Below are 13,040 nucleotides of genomic sequence, written 5' to 3'. Positions count from 1 at the left end.
CCTTTAAAATCTTGGAACACGTACTGTTGGCATGTAGCAATCGTAGGACCCATGTAATGGTCCATCTTGCTTATACAAGTACTCTTTGTGTGTGCCAGACCTCTTGGAGAAGCCTTTTTAAGGGTGTTCCACTAAGAAACACTGGGAAGGTTTGGATGAACTGAACTTCATGGCTACTTTTCTAATCATCCTTTGATCAAGCCTACATTTCTTGCAACATAAGAAAGGGTTCCACAAATCCTTGTAAGTTGCCCACAAGTTCCTGTGACACTGAATTGGGCTCCCCAGCTCTGCAGCTTTCTTCTTGGACTCATCTAGATAGACTTGTTCAGAACCAGTCCAGGGAACATCTGAGAATGTATCAGCACTCCTGTGGTGCTGTTGTTCTTGTACTACTCAGTTGCCTCTCTGTGAGCTATTTGGGCCTTGTGTGTACTTGGCTTTAGTCTGAGGCTAAAGTTGAAATGGGTTTGAGTTACAGTGTGGTCTGGAGATGATTTACTTCTGCACATGCATGCTTGCAATTGGCCAATAGACATCCACCTAGATAGGTTTGTTTCACTTTCTTCAGTCTACATTGTTGCAATGTTTAAGGTTTTTGTTTAGTTTTCATGGAAAACTATGTAATGAGTTTACTGGAGTCAGGCTTGATAGAACCTACTGGCATTCTCCAAGCACTTGTTTGTCTTCTGGCTTTTACAAACCAGCTTGACTTGTTCAAGCTGATAGTCTTCTTGTGAAATACTTTTAAGGGTTATAAAAATTGGCAAGTTGAATCCAAAAACTCATGGAAAGATCGTTTTACAAATCAAATGGGAAGTCATTTCTTGCATATGATAGATGAGAATTGTATAATTAGAGTACTCAGTCATACACGTGCTTGTTAGCTCAAGTTTTTGAATCTTACAGTGATTTCTTTCCCAAGCATTGAGGCCTGTGTCATGGTTTTTCTTCTTTTTCTGCAAATTGTGAGTCTACCATTGGACTTCTGTCTGATAATTTTTTTATTTTTGCTACAATCTAGATCAAAATTTAATCAAAATAGATGACCTGATGCCTTAACATTGCATAAGCTAAGACCCTTGACTGATGTGTTTTTATTTCCCAAATACCTGTTCGCATTTGAGTAACTGCTTCAGAGGCACCAAAGAGGGGAATATGATAGGCTTAGAAGGAAATGTAAATGAAACTTTCTCTTTTTCATGTTGTTGTTTCAGGTATCGCCCTCCTATATCTGCAACTGTACCGCGTCACAAAAAACCAGAGCCATTTGCAGCGATCTCTTGATTATGTGAAGAGAATCCTTCGCAATCTGAACGGCAGAAGAGTTACTTTCCTCTGTGGTGATGCTGGGCCACTGGCAGTGGGTGCAGTGGTTTACCACAAACTGAAAAACGACAGTGAATCTAAAGAATGCGTTGCCAAGTAAGTGGTTAATGGTGGAAAAAGCCATGCCCTTTGTTTGTAGAGAGCATCGTTTCAGTAACTTTTGCAAGTGGAGTTTTAGAGGACAGGATTAAAAAATAGAGACGCTTTCTGCCAGGATACATTTTCAGTAGAAGAATACAAAATAGGCTTTATCTTTATCAAAGCTGGCTTACACTTGATTCATGTTTAGCAGGTTATCTTGAACCCTCTGTCTCTGTTAGGACAGGATGTCCTGGGCATATCTGTAGTGCACACACGTTTTCATTTTGTCACATTGAAGTGACATTTAGCAAAAGCCACACGCTTGTCATCAGCAATATGTAGCGCTTGTGCAGTATGTGATGCTTCCTGTAAAGAGTAGGTCTTAATTTTAGATTCATTACAAAATGTGTACACAGCAGGATCTGGAAACAACCAGAGAGAAACACATTACAATTGATATGTAACAAAGATTTAATAAAGAGGAAGTATTTACAAGAGCAAATTTGTAAAGGCAAGGGTTTTAATTAGGTCAGAACATATGAAGGTTACCTGAAAAAATTTCAGCATGTAAATGTAACAAATGTATGAAGAAATCCCATTTAGATGTAGCTTCATTACAGAACTGACTGTTCTTTGCTGGTACAGAGCTGATCCTTGTCCCAGGAAGGGCTGGAAGCACTGGAACCTTGTGGGATTTGCATTCGGCCCCAGCAATCCACCTGCTAATTTGTCCAGCCATGTACCTTAGGCTGATAGAATTTGTGACTAGGCTTATGTTCTCATCTCCATTCTGGTTTATATTTGGAAATGTAATTGGTCTCTTTCTAAGCTAGAATTCTACTGTGATTAATGTCTGCTACTGTTCCTGGATGAATATTTCAATTTTGAAATGAGTGTTAGGTTTGGGGTTTTTTGCTTTTAGAACTGGCAGTAAACTTGGGCATGTCATTTTGGATGCAGCTTGGAAAGCAGTCTTCTTGTCAGGCATGAAGCATGAGTATAGCAAGATGAGATTAGCAATAAATCTTTGTCTCACCTCTCCTTGGAAAGTAATTTTTAGGAGTAGTGAAAAGGAGTTTAGTTTGATTATTTGTGTATTTTATTCTTTTTTGTTTACAAATATACTCATGACAGCAGTTGAGTGGTGCAGTATAGATGTTGAAATGTTATCTAGGGTTTCACTTTTAACTTTTTACCTTGTAGCTGTCCAGTTGTATGATTTCAACAATAAAATTTAACAGTGGACAGTTTAGATGAAAAGAACCGAATTCTAAGTCCAAAGCATAATTCCAAGAAAGGAATGATAATATAAACCCCTTTTTTTGTGAGTGCTTTTTCTGTGGTATTAAGCAATGACAGCATAAGCACACGATTGAGGTCAGTGGGTTTGCTCTGGTGTGACATTAATGCTAATGTTTCTGACGAGAAATAGCAGCTGGGGGATCTGGGAATTGAATTTGGTCTTAATTCAGATTGTCTTTCCCCCTCCCACAATTTAAAATGTTGTCATTGCCATGGTTTCATCTAATTACCAATTTAATCACAAAAGATAGGAAGACACAGTGAGGGAGTGGGCAGGAAAACAGATCTCTGATCTACCTCGGTGCTAATGCAGACTGGTGGAGTATTAGCAGAGAGTTTCTCTGGAGAAAATGAGAGTTGTGTTGTCCAGCCCAAGGTTTGTTTTTTTTTTTCTTTCTTTGTTTTTTCATTGCTAAAAGCAAGCAAAACACTAGCGCATAATAGCAGTGGCCTTTTCAAAACTGGGGTGCTAACTGTTTGAGACAATGTGTTGTCTTGGGAGAGGGGTGCTGAATGGTGGTGTTGGATGTTTTTGTGTGTTTGCTTTTTCCCCTCTTACACATCTACAGTTAAGGGTTCCTCACTTTGGTGAAATTCCCAGAGACTCCAGGAGGTTTCTTTGTTGGAGTAGCTCTCCAGCCTCCTCCAGCCCCTACCCTGCACTCGTACATCTGTTTCTATCTGCACAAAAACCTGACAATTTTACTAATACTGGCCTGGCTCTGGCTCAGTTTCCTGTCTCAGGGGTGGCAGGCATGCAGAGCTCCTGTGTGTAAACCCGACAGCCAGCTGAACATGGGGATGACTGAAGGGAAGTGGTAGGGCTTCACGGCTGGTTCTGCTTCTGGTTTGACTGATGGCTTGTACAATGCATCGTCCTCTATGGTCTCTACACAAGATACTCTCTTTCCCCACTTCCTTGTCTGATGCAGGTTGTTGCAACTCCAAAGGACAGTCATAAGCACAGAGGCTGAACTTCCAGATGAGCTGCTTTATGGCAGAGCAGGTTACCTGTATGCCTTGCTGTACCTGAATACTGAAATTGGCCCAGACACTGTCCCACAGTCTGTTATCAAAGAGGTAAGATAAGATACTTTTCTCTCTGCAGCATCACAGCATCAGTGAGGTTGAACTGGGATCATTCCCTTGCATAATTCTAGGGATTAAGAGAAGGTGCTGGAGAGGAGAGGGACCTAGAACTGGGAACCCAGTCTCATCTGTGCGTCCAATCTCTTCCCCTTTTCCCTGCTGCCCAGCTAGGACTGACACAGGCTAGTGTGGTTGGGTCCACGTCCATCCATGGAAATAGGTCTAATATGTAACTAGTTTTGGAGCATTTGAGGATGAGACATTGTAACAAGAAACCTTAAGACAGAAGTGTGGAAGTGTTTAAATGAAAAGAGGGAGTATTCAGTGTGGGGAACATGCATGACTGTTTTGCAGATACCAGAACCAGAGAGGGCAGGCCTGGAAAAAAGTGATTAGTAACATTTATATATTTCCATCATAAAGGAAAAATACAATTTCTGCCTCAACACTCAAATCCAAATGAATTGAATATTGTTGTCCTAACACTGTTTATAGTGGTTTATTCTTTACTGTGGTTTTAGTCATGCTGAAGCAAAACCCTCTGAATCAAAGTAAGTGAAACTGATAGACAAGGTGTGTTTTTTTTAGGTAATAGATGCTATTATTGAATCGGGGAAAAACTTTTCAAAGGAGGAGCGCAAAACAGACCGTTGCCCTCTGTTATACCAGTGGCACAGGAAGCAGTATGTTGGAGCAGCCCATGGAGTGGCTGGGATCTATTACATGCTCATGCAGGTAAGAGCATCTTCTGTGGGTGGTGGTGAAACAGCAGTGATTTCTTGGTTTGCATCAGAGGATATTTTCTTCAGCTTTCATGCATGTGCAGTGTTGTGCTGGGTCAGGGTCTCACAGCACAGAGCTGTGCAGAGATGCTACCTCAGGCTTTGATAGCAGAAGAAAACTGACTAGGGTATCCACACATTAGAGTGAATTAACTCTTGAGTTGTGGTTCAGAGCTCCAGCTTTCCAGGATCTGTTTTCTTGTTCTCAATTGAGACAGTGAGGTGCTTTCTCTCATCTTCGTAATTACTTCTTCTGGTGCCTGCAGTTAGACCAGCTAAATATTCACTTACCATCCATCACTCTTCAATTTTTTGCTATTTTTAAATGAGTGCACCAGTGGTGCCTCCAGTCCTTCATGCCCTTCCCCTCTTCTCTAGTGATTTTTTTTTTCCCCCTGCTGTCTTGATGCTTTTGGAAGACTATCCTTAATCATAGATTAGTCTTCAGAAGGCTTTTACTATTTAGATGTTTTTCTTCTTTCTTATCTCCATTATTTCTCACACAATTTGTCTGATGTCCCTTAGTGTATTTATGACCCCTGCTCTTCTGCTCTTCTCTTCCTGTTGTCCTGATTCCTCTCCTCTGTATACCTCCTCTTTCTCACGCTTAAATCAATTCCCCCCTGCCCTGCGATTCTCCAGTAGGATTATTATGTTTTTCTTATTTCTGTTCTAGGATCTGGAAAAAGAGCCTTAAGATTCATTATAGAAGATGGCCATAGAGCTGCAAAATTTGTGTAGCACCAGTTTCTGGTTTTCAAAGGTGCTGCCAGTTTGTGCATCTTTGTAAATGTCCATTTCCTTACCAGTGCCCACAGAATGACTTTCCCTCGAGTAAGTGAAAGGGCTGTACCTCCTCGCACCCTGAAGCTGTGTGCGCACATTCAGTGCAGAAGTGACCGAGCTGTTATTTGGTATTGCCACTACTCAAACATTCCTCACTTGGAACAGATGCTGTGAGTTCTCCTCATCTGTTTCAAATCAGCTCACACCACTTCCACCACTAGTTCCAGTAAAAGCAGCTGACTTTGCTATGGAAGTAGCCACTGCTCTGCTACCTGGGGGCATGTCTTAAACTCAGGACAGACGTTTTCTGCAGTAACCATCCCACTGGGGCCTCAGGCTGCTCTGATTTACTGTGCTCTTATCTTTACTTACCACTTTCTTCAGCAAGGCTGTCCACCCCCTTCTGGCTCCCTCATCTTTCTGGCTTCCGTTTTTCCTTCTAGATTTTCTGAGAAACATCCAGTCCTTTAAAGGAGACTCTTTAAAGGCTCTATCCTTCCTTTACTATTCAAGGATGATAGCAGAAATAATTGCACAGTGCTTTTTGATATGAGCAGAAGCTACTGTGTCTGCATATGAAAATCATAACTATTTTTCCTTTACATTTAATTGCTGCTTTTAAGAATTACCAGAAAGCCATTGTTTATGCAGCATTAGATTACCATCTTTTCACTGTATGTTAAATATTGTGAGTCATCCAAAGTTGAGTCATCCACTGCAGAAGAAGATGGCATATCAGAGTTCCATCCTTTCCCCATCCCTCCCACACCAAATGAGGAGAATTTTGCTGTATTTTCAGCAAAGAATTCAGGAGATGGTTTGTTGAGTGGTTATTTGATAACTAAAAAGGGTGTTTAACATAGCATCTAAGATGTGACGGTCACTGATTGTAATTTCTGTACAACACCTATATGAGGAAATATGTATTGCTGGAGTTATTAAAAGATTACTGGAAGAATAAGAGCTTATCCATGTTAAATAACTCATCCAGGAGGTAGAGGAGAAACTCTTGAAGTGCTTGCTAGGGAGTCTCTACTCCAGGTCCCTTTCACTAACCCTGAGGCAAAAATGTCTGTTTGCATATTATTGCTCTTGGCCAGAAGGCCAGGACATATACCTGTAGGTTACTTTTTTGCTGTTGAAGTAAGTGCTGGGAACCTCAGCAGCTTGGGATAAAGAACTCCTTGTACTCAAATCTTCTCAGAAGCACAAGGCAAGGAGACTTGTAAAGAGCTCTGTTGTTCTTGGCTTTACCTCCCAAGAATGGCTGGGCTGGTCTTGCTTCCCATAGCTCAAGACTGCAAGCGTTTATTGCTTGTGCCCATCCACTTTGCCTTCTGCTTCAGGAGTGCAGTGTGAAATCAAGAATCCCAAAATAAACCTTCATACTGAGTCTCACTACCTCACAGGTCAGTGTCTGAGTGAGGGCTGATCAGCTTTGGGGTGTTCTTCATGACAAGCTGATCTGTATTCAGGTGTACTTCTGAGGATGGACAGCATGAAGGTTTCTGTTCCATTCAGAAAAGTGCAGAGATGGAGTCATCTGCTTGAGGGACCTGATAGATGGAAGTCTGGCAAAGGTTTCCTCGCTGAGGTGAAGTAAATGCTTTTGGTTTCTTCAGCTTACTCAAAATAGAGCTACTGAAAATTTTCCTTCATTTGGCTGTCAGACTTTCAATTGTAGGACTGTGCTCACCTGTTGAATGCAAATGGATTGAGGGTGATGGGGAAAAGATGAAATTGGATCACACTGAATCAGCAATAAAGACAAATTATTAAAAAAAATATGCTCAGTTATTATGCTCCTGTAGGCTTCAGTGTTTGTGGTTGTTCCCACAGTTCACAGGTCCAGAAATCATGTAGATTGTGTAAAAATAGAGCGCTCTACTATTAAAATGCTGTACAATGGGCTGGTAGTGGAGGGAATGCCAACAAAGAACCACTGCAGACAGTTACTTGGCTTCTAAACCTTTAGTTACAAGGAGCATGCACGTTGATGGATATATTCTCTATTTGGAAAGTATGTAAGTTAAATAAAAAAATCGGAAAGAAAATTCAGAAGAGCAATTGAAGGATGAGATTGTAGTGCAAACATGCTTAGGTACCTGGTGAGGTAGCTATTGCTTCTTAGCTTCAGGGAGTTTTGTTTATGATGGAAAACTTCAGCCTTCATAAATCTTTGCCAGATATGCCACTATATACACTTTTCTTCGTTTGTTGGGAAATACAACATTTAAGACAAGATGTGTAACCTGCTTTGTTTCAACTGTGTATTATAAGCACCATAGCTATAAAACCCATCTTTCTCCTCTAAGTGTTCTCCCTGTTATAAGGTATAAAGAGAGACCTGGGAGTCTTGAAATCCATATTCTGTTCTCAGTTCTTCCATAGTCTTTCTGTGTCACGTCCAGTAAGACAGGTAACAACTCGGTGCCCCAATTTCTTTGTCTCTGCAGTAACTATAAAAATGTTCTTCACAAGGGTATTATAAGCAGACATTAATTAAATCTGTATGAAGTGATTCACAGTATTTGGATCAAGGGCACGTATGTAGGATACTTGAAAATAGATTGTAGAATTAAGTGCTGATACACAGTTTGTTAACTACTTCTGCTTATGGGTTTGGTGATCATTTTTTTAATGTTTTCTTTAGCCAATTGCAAATGTGGACCAGGAGACCCTGGCAGAGCTGGTGAAGCCAAGCATCGACTATGTGCGTCATAAAAAATTCCGATCTGGGAATTACCCGTCATCGCTGAGCAACGAGACTGACAGACTGGTTCACTGGTGCCATGGTGCCCCTGGAGTCATCCACATGCTCATGCAAGCTTATAAGGTGAATCATTCTGTGTTCACAGATTTCACAGAATATTCTGAGTTGGAAGGAACCCACAAGGATCATCAAGTATAACTCTTAAGTGAATGGCCCGTGCAGGGATCAAACCCACAACCTTAGTGTTATTAGCATCATGGTCTAATATATGTATATATAGAGAGGGAGACCTCTATTTTTATAGAGACACCTGTATGCAGGCCTGTTAGATTGTAATAATTTAATGTATTTTTAGATGTAGTCTTTTAAACTAGACCCTTAGGCTAGGCATCTAAAAATCTCAAAGTATTTACATTGGTATGTTTGTGAAGAGAAAATAAATGGGTGAAATTGCTTCTCATGGCACTAGTGGTTACTAGACTTTGGGCTTTTTTGGAAAAGGGCCATGTATTTAAACAATTTGGCATCAGCGTCATGGGTGTGAGAACGTTGACCTAAATTCTTTGAATTTGCATCTTGAGAGTTTTAACAATTATGTTGGTTTTCAAAAGTATAGGTTCATGTGCCTTGCCAAAGAATGTGTTCCATATATTACTTCATTATTTAGATATATCTCTTGAAAACTTAATGTCAGAGCAAAGATCCCAGGCCCCTTCTAGGGCATAAATATAACCACTGAGCTTCCACAAGCCTACTGTTTGCCCTTCTCCATTCTTAACTAGGTTTGCTACCTCTCTTGTCATGTGTGTTTCTGATTCGCATGACATTTGAACGTATGCCATTTAATTAAATTTATGCAAATTGATTCTTACTTTTGACAGCCCTCCTTGACAGACTCCCTGGTCAGCCTCTGGGTGGGCTGATGAAAAGGAGGTTTGGTTTATAGAATAATTACTCATGCTGCTACTTGAAATGTGAACTGTAAATCTCTTACTGTGATGCTGTATGTAGCAGTAGTCACAGTTGCTTTTTCTTTGGACTATGGTAGAAGATTGATTTAACACTGCAGGCTTCCTCCCTTACTCCTTCTACAGTGTGATGCTTTCCCCAGCACAAAACATTTTGCAGGAGGTAGGAGGGATAAGACCAAGTTCTGTTTAGCAGTCTCTTTTTTACCTCTTTGTTTTTTAAGGTGATGGAAGCATATGATGTTTTTCTTTTTGTATTCTGCTTTTTGAAGCAGTGAAGGACAAAATTGAAGTATGTTTTGCTGGCTATGCTTTCATACCAAGCACAGGGACTTGCAATAACAGATAGCAGTGTTTGTCCTGGAAATCAAATGGTGTTGCCAGGCCTTAATTTGAAATGTTACAGTTAAGTAGCTGAGAGAATCTTGCATTTTAATTGCTTCTATTACCTTATTAAACAGTTTGATAGGGGATGCCATCTCCAAAGGACTAAGTCTACAGTAGTGCATCATGTTTGTTTTGTTGTGGGTTTTCTGTTGGATTTTTTTAGGGGGTCCATTTCTTTGTTTTGTTGATCTGTAGAATGACTGAGGCAAAGGTGAGCAAAAAAGTGGCTTTATAAAGGTGGAATTCTGGTAGTGTTCAGCTAAATTACTTGCTTTTGTTTGCTGCTTTCTGGAAGGGCTCTCTGTGTCCAAAATGCACTTCATTTGCAATAAATTTTGCAAAGCTGGTCTTTTGCTCAAACTGGCTACTGCTTCTGAGTGTATACTAATACTAATAGAAGTACTCATCAAGGCAGTGTAGTGTTCCTACTTGTACTGTGACAGAGAAAAGGGTCCTGTGCTATGCGAGGAGATATTCTTGTGCATTTTTGACATGGAATTAAGGCAGTCAGTGAGTAACCAGGAAGAATTACTCAGGAAGACCAGGACATATCCCTTTTAGATTAGATTTGATGTCCAGTGTTCTGTTTTACGTTTCTTGGATGTGGCAGAATTTCATTTCTGTATTTTCAGATTCAGGTTTGAGAATAGAGGATGAAGAAAAAAGGACCATGTACCCTTCAAATAGATTATAGGTTGTAGAACCAAAGGCCTTGAACTTGAGTTTTACCTTTGGGGTTCTGATTTCAGAAACAAAAGCTTGAGAAGTTCTTTCTTTTTCCATGCAGGGAAAGAAGAAACAACTTAGTAAGAAAAGAAAAACAAATCTATGAGGAATGGATTATTGAAATTCAAAATAAATTTTACCTGAAAAAACACCACACCACAGTGAAACACCTCTCAGGTGCAGCTTCCTTTTGTTTTCATTAGTACTTCAATTTATGTGTGTTTATTCTCTGTTTTTATTGCACAGGTTTTTAAAGAGGATAAATACTTGAAAGATGCAATGGAGTGTAGTGATGTCATCTGGCAGAGAGGTTTATTGAGGAAAGGATACGGGATCTGCCATGGTACTGCTGGCAATGGCTACTCCTTCTTGTCTCTCTATAACCTAACTCAGGACAAAAAGTACCTCTACCGAGCTTGCAAGGTGAGCTCTGCAGCTTCCCAGCGAAATTACTGTTCCCTTTCACATCACAATGCCCGTGCAAGGGTGAAATGTGATGGGAGTAGGCAGTTGTGTCCTGGGGCTGGCTTTGGGGTTGGGTGGGACAACAGGGCCCTGTCATTTGCTCCCCTACACTCACACTTTGACTGGACCACTTCAGCTGTGTATGTGGGGCAAGCACTGTTTTAATACTCAGAGTGGAACACACAAGTGTTCTGTAAGAGGGAGGAACTAAACATGTATTCAGAAGAAAATAAGAGTCTGAAAATTAGCCTGCCTGAACAATAACAGACTGATGTTATGTGGTGCTAATTATTCCACTGAGATATCCACTGTCATCCCTGGCTCCTCAAGCAATACTGTTTGTAGTCTTTTGTAATTATTTGTTTTCAGACTAGTGCCTGTTTGGGGCTTTTAGAGCTCTGAGTTGCAGTTATTAAAGTGCTCATTTGGAGTTTTTTCATTAACACAACTTGCAGAGAAAGACACACTCAGAATTTTTCCACTGGAATTGTCCAGGTTGTGCCACCATCTCTGACTATGCTAGCAGTTACCAAAGGGGAAGGCTTTCTCTGCTTCTGTTTCCTCACCTCATAAGACTTTGGTTTGTTTTGTTGGATTTTTTTTTGGTTGAATTCACTGACATTAGGTTTCACGTTGTGTACATAGCTATTTAGCTGAGGCCTTTTTATAGGTATTGCAATTGAAATTTGATGAGTTGCTTCTTAAGTGCTTTTAGATGAGTACTGGCCATATATAAAACTGTTGTATTTATCTCTGCTGTCAGCCTGTCCTCTGTCAGCAGAGCTTAAAAAAGTTACTGCTTGTCTCACATTTATCAAAGCATCATGCTATGGGGACACCTGTAGGCATACCTGCATCCTAGAGATTGAAATAAACCCCTGCTACTCCCACAGCAAATGTGTGACTCGGAGTCACTCATGGACATGGAGTCACCCACTGCTGACGTGTAAACCACCCTGCAGGCATTTTTGTCGGCATGGCTGTCAGCTCTCCCTGTCATCCTCCATGCTAGCACATCTCCTGCAGCTCTGTGCAGCATTGGCTGCTTCTGTTGGTGCTGCATTTCTGGCCCACAAGAGCTCTTGGTTTTTGTCCACACCAAGCCAGAGTAAAGCAAGCATGTCTGTTTCAAAGGAAAAAAAGGAAGAGACTCGGTTACCTACCTGAAATCTATTTGAGAAGAAAGTTGTAGCACAGTGCCCAAAGACTGTTTGCTGAAAGTACCAAATATAGTGAGGTCTGGCAGCATATTTGAAGCCCCTCTGCAGTTTAGCATCTCCAGCATTCAGTTGGGCCCTTGCAGGGGAAATCTTAAGACAGGCAGAGGAATTTCCTTGTCTGGCATTCTTGAAATCTTTTCTTTTTGAGCCAGAGCATGCAGGGAAGCAAACATGCGGTTAAATTGGTACCTAAAAGCATGTAACTGAGAGAACTAGATGGCTCCCCTCCCAGGGGTGTTTCTTCACACCAAAAACTTGAGGCCCAGGGGAAGGAGTCTTGTCAAGAATCCCTGGTTACCCCTCAGGAACCATGAGACTTCCACAAATGAACCACAAGAGCTTGAAGAGAAGAGACCCCTGGGTTGTGCTTCACACTTTCATCCTCACAGCTTTTCTCTCACATTATCAGACAGGCTCCCAGGAGGCTGAGCTGCTCCTATCTGGCCTGTCTGTAAGAGGAGAGAGGGGCTGTGACATCCTGGGCTCCAAGCAACAGAAAGTATCTGAGCCCTGTGCTGCTCAGCATTGTGATTACCACTGCTGGTGGCAAGCATGCCCAGTCTGTGTGACAAGTAATGGCAGATGTCTTCCTATAGTATTTTGTTTCCTTTTTTTTTCCTCCCTTCGGTTAAACAAAGTTACTAGTGTGGCTTACTGGATCTGAGTTGTTCTGAAGCTGTGAACTTGGAAATGGTGGTTGTGCTTCAGTAGCCTAGGGTACATTTTTTTTAATTTCTGTTACAGTTCCCAGGCTGGAAGTAATAATAAAGGCTAGTATGCAGTAAAATGTGGATGTTGCACGAACTGATTGTAGCTTAGAAGCATGACGTAAACATGTTTACTCCTCACATTTAAGCCAAGATTATATGGGAGAATAAAACCTTGGTTTGAAGATTTATACCCGAAGGAGGCCTAAAAATGTTTCATCGGTTCTCAATAACAATGTGGATCACAATGTTTGTGTTTTTTTTTTTTTTTAAACTGGGTTTCCTGAAGACATTCACAAACATACACATACCAAGAGAAGAAAAATTAATCCCTCGCTAATTATGTAAACAGAAGGGAGTAGGGGGGAAGAAAGGGAGGAGATGCCCCCCTTTTCCTCCTGCTGAACAGACCAACAGCTCTGGGATCATGCTTACACCGCATAGAGCTCCAACTCAAGGGCTTGGGCACCCTCTGGCTAGGATCA

The 13,040-nt window shown here is 41.1% G+C and overlaps 2 protein-coding genes across 2 annotated transcripts in view; both read left to right on the top strand.

Annotated features, from left to right (window-relative positions):
• EGFR (epidermal growth factor receptor) overlaps positions 1 to 13,040 on the top strand; it is a 1,326,436-nt gene that overhangs the window by 202,403 nt on the left and 1,110,993 nt on the right. The gene's annotated exons all lie outside the window — the stretch shown is intronic.
• LANCL2 (LanC like glutathione S-transferase 2) overlaps positions 1 to 13,040 on the top strand; it is a 31,258-nt gene that overhangs the window by 12,332 nt on the left and 5,886 nt on the right. The window contains exons 3-7 of the mRNA XM_050330287.1: positions 1,218 to 1,425; positions 3,645 to 3,792; positions 4,390 to 4,536; positions 8,023 to 8,205; positions 10,410 to 10,586. Of these exons, the coding sequence (XP_050186244.1) occupies positions 1,218 to 1,425; positions 3,645 to 3,792; positions 4,390 to 4,536; positions 8,023 to 8,205; positions 10,410 to 10,586 (863 nt within the window). The remainder of the gene's footprint in view (positions 1 to 1,217; positions 1,426 to 3,644; positions 3,793 to 4,389; positions 4,537 to 8,022; positions 8,206 to 10,409; positions 10,587 to 13,040) is intronic.

The sequence above is a fragment of the Myiozetetes cayanensis genome, unplaced genomic scaffold (genome assembly GCF_022539395.1).
Source record: "Myiozetetes cayanensis isolate MyiCay16 unplaced genomic scaffold, myiCay2020 scf1, whole genome shotgun sequence".
In the NCBI taxonomy this organism is placed as follows: Eukaryota; Metazoa; Chordata; class Aves; order Passeriformes; family Tyrannidae; genus Myiozetetes; species Myiozetetes cayanensis.
This window is presented reverse-complemented; position numbering and strand designations above follow the sequence as displayed.